General features: G+C 41.8%; 1 protein-coding gene and 1 pseudogene across 1 annotated transcript in view; both read right to left on the bottom strand.

Annotated features, from left to right (window-relative positions):
- Positions 1 to 12,533, bottom strand: part of SWAP70 (switching B cell complex subunit SWAP70) — a 102,559-nt gene that overhangs the window by 41,578 nt on the left and 48,448 nt on the right. The window contains exon 3 of the mRNA XM_006162930.3: positions 1,197 to 1,370. Within this exon, the coding sequence (XP_006162992.1) occupies positions 1,197 to 1,370 (174 nt within the window). The remainder of the gene's footprint in view (positions 1 to 1,196; positions 1,371 to 12,533) is intronic.
- LOC102502048 (protein-glutamate O-methyltransferase-like) lies at positions 3,075 to 4,167 on the bottom strand (annotated as a pseudogene).

Here is a 12,533-nt window from a genome sequence, read left to right as displayed (position 1 = left end):
TTTCCCTTTCTTTCTTCCTTGCAAAAAAGAAAGGGAAGGAGTGAGGAAGTGTACATTTCTCCAGACTGCAAATTCCACTGTGGGAAATTTATCTTAGGAAAATAAGCAGACTAGTGTGCCAAAACGTACACAGTAATTGTAGTCACTGAACGTGACACACTCGCTGAGTGGACGTACCTACCAGGCGTTGAATTAAGAAAGACTTCACAACCCTTAGAATAAGCACTATTAGCCTTGTTTCAAAGATGAGGAAACTAAGACTCGGGAGATTAAATAATTTGCCCAAGGTTAAGGGATAACAGATGGCTTTTTCTTTAAGTTTCTTTCTTTCATTGAGAGAGAAACCAAGACTCTTGACAGAATCTCAGCACAACATGATATAAACCCCCCACACCAGCCTTCCAGCCAGTCAGAATCCTGGGTGTGCCGAGGGCATGCCTGGCATACTCAGGATGGCCCAGGATCCAAATCCCAGCCTTCCCAGCTGGCTCCAGTATTGTATAGCAATGCCCTGTCACCCCAGGTGGGCCCACAGACAACTTTTTCTAAGTGGAGAACTATGGTAGAGTTTAAGTTTGCATACTATTACTCTTTTCTAGATTTTCTACTATAACAGGCTTGTATTACATGTATAACTTTTATACTTTTCTACTATAATAGGCTTGTATTGCATGTATAATAAGCCTATTATAGTAGAATAAGCATGAGCTTTTTTGTTGTTGTTTGTGTTTCCTTTGCAAGTTTAGGGAAAATAACCCAGAGCAAAACGAGCAACTGTTCTTTTTCTTTTACTTTGGAAACTACAGAAAGTCACCATCCTGCACTTTAAAACAAGAATAGTATTTACTCATATAAAACAGCCTTGAGACCACATTCTGGATCGTACGAGCTTCCCAGATAGCATCCCTCACCCAGTTCTTACGGTTTTGCCAATGTGCAAGTAGACAGAGAATGAGGATGTGACCTGTGCTGACTTGGGACGGACTCATGCGTAATTACAACAATGCAGAGGGGAGGCGGCCCACCCGCTCAAATCTGCAGGGATATCTCATGCCTCCAATCGCTGTCTGAGGCCTTCCTGGATTCAAGCTGTTTCTGTCTCTGTTCCAAAAGCACCAGTCAAGGCTCTCCTTCCATATCTACACTTAATTAACACAAACATTTCTGTGCTGGGTGTATTAAAAGCCACACCTTACCTCTTCCGGCACAATAATTAATGGATACTTGTCTTCAGATAAAAAGTTGAAAATAACCCATAGTTTAAATGCATCTTCTTCTGTAATGAGCAGGGGACTCTTGGTGAGGTTTTTTTTGACACACAGGGTCCAACACATCCTATTGAATTCAATCTTGTCAAAGTTGTCTTGGACCTAGAAATAAAAAAGAAAACTCCAAAATAAGCAGCACATAAGCCAAGTAAAATAGAAAGACAAAGTCGTCTTCAGGCTTCCACTTTAATCAGTCCAACTAATTAATGGCCATAGCCCACGTATTTGCTCTAGGTAGTAGACTTTTTCTTTTTCTTTTTTTTTTTGAACAATTTTATTTATTGGGGCCGGCAGGTGGCATAGTGGTTAAGGGTGCTGGACTCCCACATTGCCGCCCAGGGTTTGAGTCCTGGACCTGGCAGCTTGCTTTGTCACTTTCTCTCTCTCTCTCTCTCTCTCTCTCTCTCTCTCTCTCTCTGTCCATCTCTGGTCCAATTAAAATAAATAAATAAAGTTAAATAAAATAATTCTTAAAATTTTTTTAAATTTATCTTTGTTATTCTTTTTTTCTCCCAGCATAATTCATTTTATTCTAGTGCCAAGAAACACGTCCAGGTTTATTTCCAATTTCAGTTTTAAAACAAACTGACTTGAAATTTTTAGTCTTTAGTATCTGTAGTGATGACCAATAAAATATGTGAGAATATAAAAAATTAATTAATTGCTTATAGTACTCCAAATCTGATGTATAAAAGATTTTCTATATAAAGTATTTTTCTAAAAAGTGTGAACTAAAAATCTGTTCATTTAAAATGCTTATGTGGTAAAATACTCCCAACTCATTACGGATATCATAGATAAAATACAAAAGATAAAGATAATGCATTTCTTCAAGTAGTATTCATATTACTGTGTTCACTTGTGTGTTTCCTAGCATACATTCCATAGGTCAATCAAAATACAAATGCATGCAAATAAAACAGGCTACCGAAATAAAATCCAGTAGAACAAAAATGAGAATTAACTTATGAGGTAAGTTTTATAGATTCAAACATCACAGTTGAAAGAAATGCCTCTTTACAAAGGGTTATTAAACTGCATTTTTTTTCTTTCATTTATTTATTTTTACATTTTTCCACAAACATTTACTTTACATATCAAAAACTTTTAGCTCATAAACTGCATTTTTTTTTTAGAGGTTTTTGCTATAGGGCGTGTGCGCTTGCCAGACAGACAGAGAGAGACATAGAGACAGAAAGCGAGAAATCACCCCCCAGGGGGGATGGTCACGCCACAATCCCTTCTCCTCCATTCTCCTCCCGGGATCTTGGGCACGCACGCACACACACCCGGCTTGAGTTTTAATCCACCGGGTCCGGGACGCGAACCGCGGTCAACTACGTGGGAGTCCAGCGACATAGCCATTATGCTAACTGCTGGTTCCCATAAACTGCATATTTTCACTGAGCCATTATTTCAAGAGCCCAAAATCAAGTTAAATAAAATCCCATGCTTCCTCGGCTATTAAATACCATGCAGCGCACATTTAAAGACAGAATTGCCTTTTGTTTTTGCTCTCTACCCAATTAAAAATAAGTTCACTAAAACCACTTAAACTATGCGTTTAACTTGAAATAAATTAAATGTAAATATCTGTAGCTTTCTGAAACCATCTATTCCCAAAACAATGGCGCTGGGCCAAATGTCTAAAGGGGAAATCACCCAGAGTAAACGTACATGAGCACCAAGAAGCTGAACTTGCCAGAGCTAATGCAAACAGCCCAGTGACGAAATTCACGCACCACCCCTCTGGGGACGAAATGGTGCTCGCAGATATTCTATACCACCGAGAGTTCCCAGACCGAGTCAAAGGGGACCATCAAACTGAAACACTCCGTATTTCCCGGTGGTCAGCGGTGAGTCCCCGCAGCTGAGGGCTGTTCACCTCACCCTGGCTCCAGACCAACCTGAACCTCAGCCTTAAATGCTCTTATGCTGCAGAAGGGGCGGGATGGAAGCCATTCAGGGCTGGTGAAATGGGATGGTAAACTCCCATTTTCTGTCACGCGTCACCTTCCTATCATTCGAATCACCCTTGAATAAAATTAAATGTGTCTCCTGTAGTTTGGCATATAAGGCAGGAGCCACCTGAGGCATTGCACGGTATTCGTGAGGCAGGGTCCAAAATATATGATCGTGGTAAACCCATCTATCTAGTCACTTTGACATAGTTTTCCAAGTCCGCCCCACACTTGGTCATCCACTTATGGTTACAGTGCTTTATTTGTCCAACGAACCAATTAAAATTGTGTGATATCAGATACAAACCATGGAATCATTTTTCCATAAAAATGGACCTCAGTAACCAGTTTGGAGGACAACAAGAAGTTGATTAATACTAAATTTGTAACAAGTTCAAACCCAGCATTATCCAGATTAATATCCCCTCTAATAGATGCTTTTTCTCTTGTTTGCTTCCAATGGCAAAGCAATGACGAAAGATGCTCAGTCATTCACTAAGATGAAAGGTTTCAGCCTTCCAGAGAATTTATTATACTCATCTTCTGAGAACTATTTCCCCACAGTAAAACCTGCAAAAATTTAAAGAACTCATTGTTCAGTTGATTTCCATCTAGATCTTCAATTGTTCTCATCAACTCCTATAGATAAGTACATAAAGCAATGATAGAGTCCTGCAACTCAGAGTGATTTTGCTCTTTTGACTCCCTATATACATTGAAGTCATCAATTGGTGGACCCTGAGTGACTGCTTCATGAATTCTGCGATTCATGTAGCATCCCACGAATCCTGGTGAGTGGAACCACCCTGGTTTCCCATCACTTTCACTTAAAAGACTGTTGATAACTTTAGGTACTGATTCCATGCCTCAGAATCAACATACTTCTCAACCAAAGAGACCATTGGCTTTTCTGTCTGCAATTCATTCCATAACTCTGAAAGAAGAAAAGCAGGCTTTTTTTTTAAGCTTCCATGCCTTCCCCATTCCCTGTCCTGAGAGAGACGCGGGAGACTCCGCCATCACACTCAAACCTCACCAGTCACTGGAATTCTTTTTTTTTTTTTTTTAACTTGTTTAGGGCACGTGCACTCACCAGAGAAAAGTGGGAAAGAGAAAGTGCGAAAGCAAACCCCCAAACCCAGGACTCAAACCACAATTGGCCATGTGGGAATCCAGCACCCCAACCAACATGCCACCTACCAGGCCTAAGTACTAGACTTTCAATGATTTGATTAAGAATGTTCTGTTCTATTGGGGCCAGCAGTTAGCATAATGGCTATGTCGCTGGACTCCCATGTAGTTGACCGTGGTTCGAGTCCAGGACCAGGTGGCTTAAACTCACACTGGGCACTGTGCGTGCGTGCCCAAGATCCCGAGAGGAGAATGGAAGAAAAGGGACTGCAGCGTGGCCATCCCCCCCGGGGGGATGATTTCTCGCTTTCTGTCTCTCTGTCTCTGTCTGTCTGTCGAGCACACGTGCCCTATAGCAAAAAAAAGCTCTCCAAAAAAAAGAATGTTCTATTTAGTCTGACACTGAAGCAAGATCTGTCTGTATTACTTGCTTGACACATAAAATACTGACCTGTCAAATAGTTATTTTATTTCATATTGTACAGACAGTCTTTTTAAATAAACTACCAATTCTAGTATGTAGAAGAAACTGAGAATGTTCAATTACTCAGTATAAGCCCTATGCAGATATCTCACCTGTACCTATATGGTCAAAATAAGATACCACTTTTGGGGGACCAGCAGTTAGCATAATGGTTATGTCGCTGAACTCCCATGTAGCCGACCACGGTTTGAGTCCTGGACCCAGTGGCTTAAACTCATGCCGGGCACATGTGTGTGCATGACCAAGATCCTGAGAGGAGAATGGAGGAGAAGGGATTGTGGCAAGGCCATCTCTCCTGGGGGGTAATTTCTAACTTTCTATCTCTCTGTCTTTCTCGCAAGCTCACACGCCCTATAGCAAAAACCTCTCCAAAAAAAAAAAAAAAAAGATACCACTTTTGGGACCAGCATTTGGCATAATGGCTATGTCGCTGGACTGCCATTGGACTGACCATAGGTCAAGTTCTGGACCCGGTGACTTAAACTCACACTGGGCGCACGTGCGTGCGTGCCCAAGATCCTGAGAAGAGAATGGAGAAGGGATTGCAGCATGGCCATCCATCCTGAGGGGTAATTTCTCACTTTCTGTTTCTCTGTCTTTCTGGCGAGAGCACATACCCTGTAGCAAAACCTCTCCAGTCAGTCAGTCAGTCAATCAATCAATCAATCCATCAATAAGATACCACTTTCTTTAATTCTAAAAAGATAACTCTGCCATTCATTAAGTTGTTCATAAATTCACCATTCTCTCTGCATCTATTATGAGCCAAGAACTGTATCATCAACTAAGGATATAAAGATGAAGAATTTGGTCTTTGCTCTTTCCAAGGTTATTAGGGAAAACAGAAATGCAAATAGACACATTTTAATATAACCGTGTATATAAGTCAATAGAGTATTTCACTCGTTTGAATTATTGTTTGTCAGAGATAGCCGATGTCTCCCAGGAATATAGAGACAGTTACAATACAGAATGATGAGTACTATCGTAGAGATAAGCAGGGAGCTCTGTGGGAACAGAGGAGCCAACTCAACCTGGAGAGCTGGAGGAAGATAAGCAGGAAGAGTGACGCTGTCACTGTCATGTCAAGACTGATATGAGTTGATTCCTAACGGACTCTTCAGAGTCAAGTAGGTATAACCCCATAACACAAGATTAAGTGCTACTCAGAGAAAACAACATCCCACAAGGCTGACCAAGTGACCAAGGTTCAAGTCCCAGCTGTGGCAGCTTGAAATACATACCAGCTGCTCCGGATCCTGACAGGATGGAGAAGTGGCACAAAAAGGACTGTGGCGTGACCAGGTCCCATTGGGGGATGTCTTCTCTTTTTTCTCTCCGCCCTCCCTCCCCCTCTTTCATCTCTCTTTCTCTCTCCCTCTCTTGCACCTGCATGTATCCTCCAGCATTTAATAAAAAAAAGAGTCAAAAAGATCAAGAATGAAATAAAAGGTATTCCAGGTTTTAAATCAAATATAAAAAAGTTCAAGAGGTGGCAACACTACGGTCAGTTTTGAAGAACTACAGGAAGTTTAATGTGAAGAGGACATTGGTGCTGGAGGGTGGTGGTTTGAGTCAAGGTTCTTAAGCGTAAGTAACAGAAACTACCTTGGGTCCCTTTACACAGAAAAAGAATTCACTGGAAAAACCATGAGTAACCTCATAGACCCAATGCAAGGGCTAGAAAATCTAGGCTCTGAAACTAAGTGGGGATCAAGGTAGGGTGGGCACCAGAACTGCAGCCAACGCCACTCATAGGAAGGTCAGATGGGAACACCACTACCATGTAACGTGAGCATACCACCACCATTAGGACTGTCACCTCTGCCCCATCCTTGTTCCTCTGCATCCTTGACACTGTGTACAGACTCAAAGTCCGACTGGCTGAGCCTGGGTCACATTCCTGTGTTCTAGCTGCCAAGGAACAGGGAAAATGAGTATCTGAACTTGTCAGCTTCCAAGGTATGAGACAGGTCCTGTTCCCTACCAATACCCCATGAAATTCCCCAAACATAAGAAAAAAATTCTAGATGCTAGATGACCGGAAGTTGGCAAATGTCCACTGCATGGGACACACTGAAGGATGAGGTTAGAGGTAGATGAAGACCAGGTCATACCAGGCCTTCTCAGTCATGTTGAGGAGTTAGGACTTCCCAGGTCCCTACAGACCTACAGAGGGCGACAGACACAACGCTCACTTTAAAGGCCATGGTCAGGGACATTATGGAAGACATACTGGAGGAGGCAGGAGTAACGTGAGCTAAGCATTTCTTTTAGGAGAGAGATGAACAAAGTGCACTTTATTAGGAAGAGGTCACTAGCTGGCTGCAGGAAGAAGTTCCACCCAGTCTGCAGCTAGACTTTGTGGCTGACAAGCCAGTCCCCCAAAAGTAGGCAGATGCCCTTTGTGCTCTGCATTTCAGCTCCATGTCTCAGTCAAACCCATTTTCCATGGCCCTGACACAACAGGGCCCAGGGAGAGGAAGCAGAAGCAGCAGCAATTGCTGCCCTCTGTGAGGGCGGGAGGTGGGGGGAGCGGGGCTTACTATCATTCACTGAAGGCTTACTGCAGTCTTACTATATTCTAGGCTTTTTATACAGTTTCTCACTTCCATTTTGCATTCGTCCTAGAAAGTTGTTCATTATCATCCCAATTTTACAGATGAGAAATAGTGGTTTGGGGAAATGTAAGTACTTTTACCAAGTTCACAAAGCTAGCAAATATCAAACCCAGAATGTATACTAAACCTTAGGGCCAGTCCCATAGCCTAGTGGTTAAGGGAGCTGGATCCCACATGGCCAACCAGTTTGAATCCTGGCCCTGACAGCTTGAAAAACATGCAGGGCACATGTGCATGTGTGCTCAAAGTCCTGATGAGGTGGAGAATAGAGGAGGAAGGACTGCAGCATAACCAGGCACCATTGGTGCGTGCTTTCTCCCTTTGCCTGTGTCTCTCTTTGTCTCTCTGGCAAGTGCACATGACCTCAGGCAATTAAAAATACAGCATGATCGGGATCAGCAGTTGGCTGGTCACTGGACTCCCATGTAGTTGAATGCAGTTTGAGTCCCGGACCCAGTGGCTTAAACTCACGCCAGGAGCATGTGTGTGCGTGCCCAAAATCCCGAGAGGAGAATGGAAAAGAAGGGATTGGGCGGTGATTTCTCACTTTCTGTCTCTCTATCTCTCTCTGTCTTTCTGGCGAATGCATGTGTCCTATAGCAAAAACCTCTCCCCCTCCACTCCCCCCACACACACACACACAAAAAAAAAACGGCATGACCAAATGTGACATCTATTAAAAACACACAAGGGGCGGGCAGGTGGTGTGGTGGTTAAGGGCACTGGACTCCCACATGGCCAACCAGGGTTTGAGTCCTGGCCTTGGCAGCTTGCTTTCTTACTCCCCCCCACCCCCTCTATCCTTCTTTGGTCAAATTGAGAGAAAAGAAAAGAAGAAAAGAAAGAAAGTTAAGTAAAAATAATTCTTTTAAAAAACACACTAAATAAGAAAACAAAAGCTCAAATGCCAGCTCTTTCCACTATGCCAAACTGCTTGCCGAGCTCAGTATATGGAGGCATCGATGCAGAACTAACTAGTTCTGAGTTCTGCAAAGGCCACCACCACCAACTCTGTCTACTCACAACCCAGAACAATACGAAGTAGCAGATATGCCACACACAGGAAATGACATATTCATGAAAGTACACAGGCTTTTGCTCTGAGGAACAAGAAGTGATTCTATATGGATTATGTGGTGAGTTGTAGGGTTCTTGAAGGGGAATGGCTAGATACACAGCTGGAAACACGAAGACCAAGTCACCAAGGGCTTCATGATTTTAAGAACTAGCCTTCAGGAAAACATCAGTTGAAGGGTGTTGGTACAGAAAACAGGCAAGTCTCATGCAGACATAGTACTCTGTAGAAAAGATGGTACCTGAGGTGGACCTTAAATATTGAAGATTATAAAAAGGGTATTCCAACGGGCAAGAGGGAATGACATAAGCAAGGGCATGGCAGTGACAGCCCAGTGACCATGTAGGGGGACGGTGAGAAGCCAGGATGGGCTCGCATGGGTACAGGAGCAATGGTAGATCAAACCTAAGAGGCGAGGGGCCAGTAAGTGGCATGGTGGTTAAGAGCACTGGACTCCCACATGGCTGAACACAGTTCGCGTCCCAGACCTGGTGGTTTGCTTTCTCTCTTTCTTTCTCTCTCTCTCTCTGTCCCTCTCTGGTCAAAATTAAAATACATACATTCATACATACATACAGTTAAATAAAATAATTCTTTCCCAAAAAAATTTAAGAAAAAACCCAAGAGGTTAGCCGAAGTCAGATTTACACTATGCTTAGGAACTGACTTAATTCTTTTTTTTTTTTTTTAAGAGGTTTTCGCTATAGGGTACGTGTGCTCACCAGACAGACAGAGAGAGACATAGAGACAGAAAGCGAGAAATCACCCCCCAGGGGGGATGGCCACGCCGCAATCCCTTCTCCTCCATTCTCCTCTCAGGATCTTGGGCACGCACGCACACGCGCCCGGCGTGAGTTTTAAGCCACCGGGTCTGGGACTCGAACTGCGGTCGACTACGTGGGAGTCCAGCGACATAGCCATTACACTAACTGCTTGTCCCAAGGGAACTGACTTAATTCTTAACATAGAGGAAACCAGCAAAGGTTTCTGAGTAAACAGTAACTCTATGCCAGCCTTAGCTCTGTTTGAGGAAAATTAACCTGACAGAGTTACGGAAGGCAGATTTCAGTAGACAGAAGAATGCAAAGGAGGGGGAGAAAAAGATCAGACAATGATGTAATACTACAGCTAAAGGCAAAAAGGGGGCCTAACGAAGGTCTGATCTGAGTAAGAATGAAGGGATGGATACAAAACAAGTGAGATTTTTTGGACCAGGTGACTAGGTCATTCACAAAACCATGGGAAAAGGAAAGGACTAAGACAAATTTCCAGGCACCTTCAACCTGAAGTTCTGGTAAGGTGGCGACGTCAAAGACAAAGAAGTCGAAATGTAACCTCAGGGAGAAGAATTGCAAATCCACATGTATGCATGTATGAGTATGTATGCACACACATACACACACACACACACACACATAGTGACTGAAGCCAAAATAGTGAAATCACCACGAGAAGAACAGAAAGCAAGAAAAGAGATGAGATTAAAAGACAAAACCTCAAGAAGACTTGCATTTACAAAGTGAGAGCGGGAAGAGGAATTGTGAGGAAAGAGAAGTCAAAGGGGTAGGAAAACCACAAAGAAATGAAAACTGAGTGGGGACACAGTTAAGAATGTTTGATGGATACTGTCAAATGCTACAGAGAGATCAAAAAACGTTTAAGAAAAGGTTACTGGTTTTGCAATGCAGTGGTCACTAGTTACCTGCAAGAAAGCCAAAAGGTCTGGACAAAAGTCAGATTTCAATAGGATGCCTAACCAGTAAATAAACAGTAACTTTTTGATTCACATTCACTACATCTTGCTTAATTTTAGTAAGTTGTCTGTTTAGCTCATTCTCTTTCTAATATTTAACACATTACTTCTCTTTGGTTTGATCATGTTCAAAAGTACAAATATATTAAATGATGGCATTTAAAGGGACCAGCAGGTGGCATGGTGGTTAAGGCACTGGACTCCCACATAGTCTACTGTAGTTCGAATTCCACACCTGCCAGCTTGCTTTCTCACTTTCTCTCTCACTCTCTCTCTCTGCTGAGGGCATGTACCCTATAGCAAATTAAAATAATAATTAAAATAAATTTAATTAAATAAGACAGAAACATAAATAAGACAGAGACAGAAAGAGAGAACTCACCCCGCAGGGGGGATGGCCATGCCACAATCCCTTCACCTCCATTCTCCTCTCAGGATTTTGGGCACGCACACAGACACGCCTGGCATGAGTTTTAAGGCCCCAGGCCCAGGACTCAAACCATAATCAGTCACATGGGAGTCCAGCAATATAACCATTATGCCATCTGCTGGACCCAGTATTTACATTTTAAAACAATAAAAGAAAGTATCAGGTCATAGATGAAAAAGCCACAGCTAATATCACACCCAATGGTGAAAAACTGAAAGCTTTTCTTCTAAGATCAGGAATAAGGCAAGAATGCCCAGTCTTACTACTTGTACTCAATACAGTGCTGGAAGTCTTAACCAGAGCAATTAGAAAAGAAAAATAAATAAAAACCATCAAAACTGCAAAGGAGGAAATAAAATTCTGTTTAAAGATGACGTGATCTTATACATAGAAAGCTCTAAGAATTTGACAAAAAAAAAAAAAAAAACACTATTAGAACCAATAAATGAATTCAGCAAAAATGCAGGATACAGAAATCAACATTCAGAAATCGTGTGGATTTTTATACACTAACGATGACCAATCCCAAAAGAAAATTAAAAGGGGGGGAAAATCCCATTTGCAAAAGCACCAAAAATAATAAAATAATTAGGAATTAACGTAACCAAGAATGTAACAGACTTATACAATGAAAACGATAAAACATCACTAAAAGAAATTTTAAAAGACACAAATAGAAAGACTTAATATCAAGCTGCCCATATTATCCAAAGCAATCTATGAATATAATGTAATCCTCATCAAAATCCCAATGGCATTTTTTGCAAAAATAGAAAAACCTATCCTAAAATGCATATGGAATACAAAAAAAAAAAAAAAACCAGAATGGTACGGCACAAAGACAAAAGCATAAACGAATGAAGGAGAATAGAGAACCTAGAAATAAGCCCTGACATATTTGGTCAAATTATCTTTGACAATGTTTCCAAGAAGACTGAATAGGGAAAGGGCAGTTTCTTCAACAAATGGTATTAGGAAAACTGGATATCCACATGGAATAGAGTGAAGGTAGATCCTCACCTACTATCATATACAAAAATTATCTCAAAATTGATTAAAGACCTAAAGACAGACCTAAAACCATAAAGTTCCTCAGAGAAAACATCCGGGGAAAGCTTCATGACATTGGAATGGTAACAACTTCTTAGATATGACACCAAAAGTACAAGCAGCAAAAGCACGATAAATGTAATTACATCAAACTTAAAAACTTCTCCAGATGGGGCCAGCAAGTGGCGTGGTGGTTAAAGGTGCTAGATTCCCACATGGCTGACTGTGGTTCGAGTCCCGGACCTGACAACTAGCTTTCTCACTTTCTCTTTCTATCCCTCTCTGGTCAAATTGAAACAAACAAATGAATAAATAAATAAACTTAAAATAATTCTTAAAAAAAAAAAAAAAAAACACTTCTGCAGAGCAAAGAAATGAACAACAGAATAAAAAGGCAACCTGGGGGCAGGGGGGCCAGCAAGTGGCATGGTGGTTAGGGCGCCAGACGCTCCCACATGGCAGACCATGGTTCGAGTCCTGGACCTGGTGACTAGATTTCTCACTGTCCTCCTCTCTCTGTGTCTTTCTCTGATCAAATTAAAATAAACAAATGGATAAATAAAATTAAATAATTCTTTAAAAAAAAAAAAAAAGGCAGCCTGGGCCAGCTCCATAGCCTGGTGGTTAAAGGAGCCAGATCCCAAAGTAATCGAACTCATCAAAATAGATAGAATAGTGGTTGTCAGAGACCTGGGGGAAGGGAGGAGAAGGGTATTGTTCCATGAGTATAGAGTTTCAGTCATGCAAGAGATGAGAAAGG

The sequence above is a fragment of the Tupaia chinensis genome, unplaced genomic scaffold, assembly GCF_000334495.1.
Source record: "Tupaia chinensis unplaced genomic scaffold, TupChi_1.0 Scaffold141165_1, whole genome shotgun sequence".
NCBI classification, from domain to species: Eukaryota; Metazoa; Chordata; class Mammalia; order Scandentia; family Tupaiidae; genus Tupaia; species Tupaia belangeri.
This window is presented reverse-complemented; position numbering and strand designations above follow the sequence as displayed.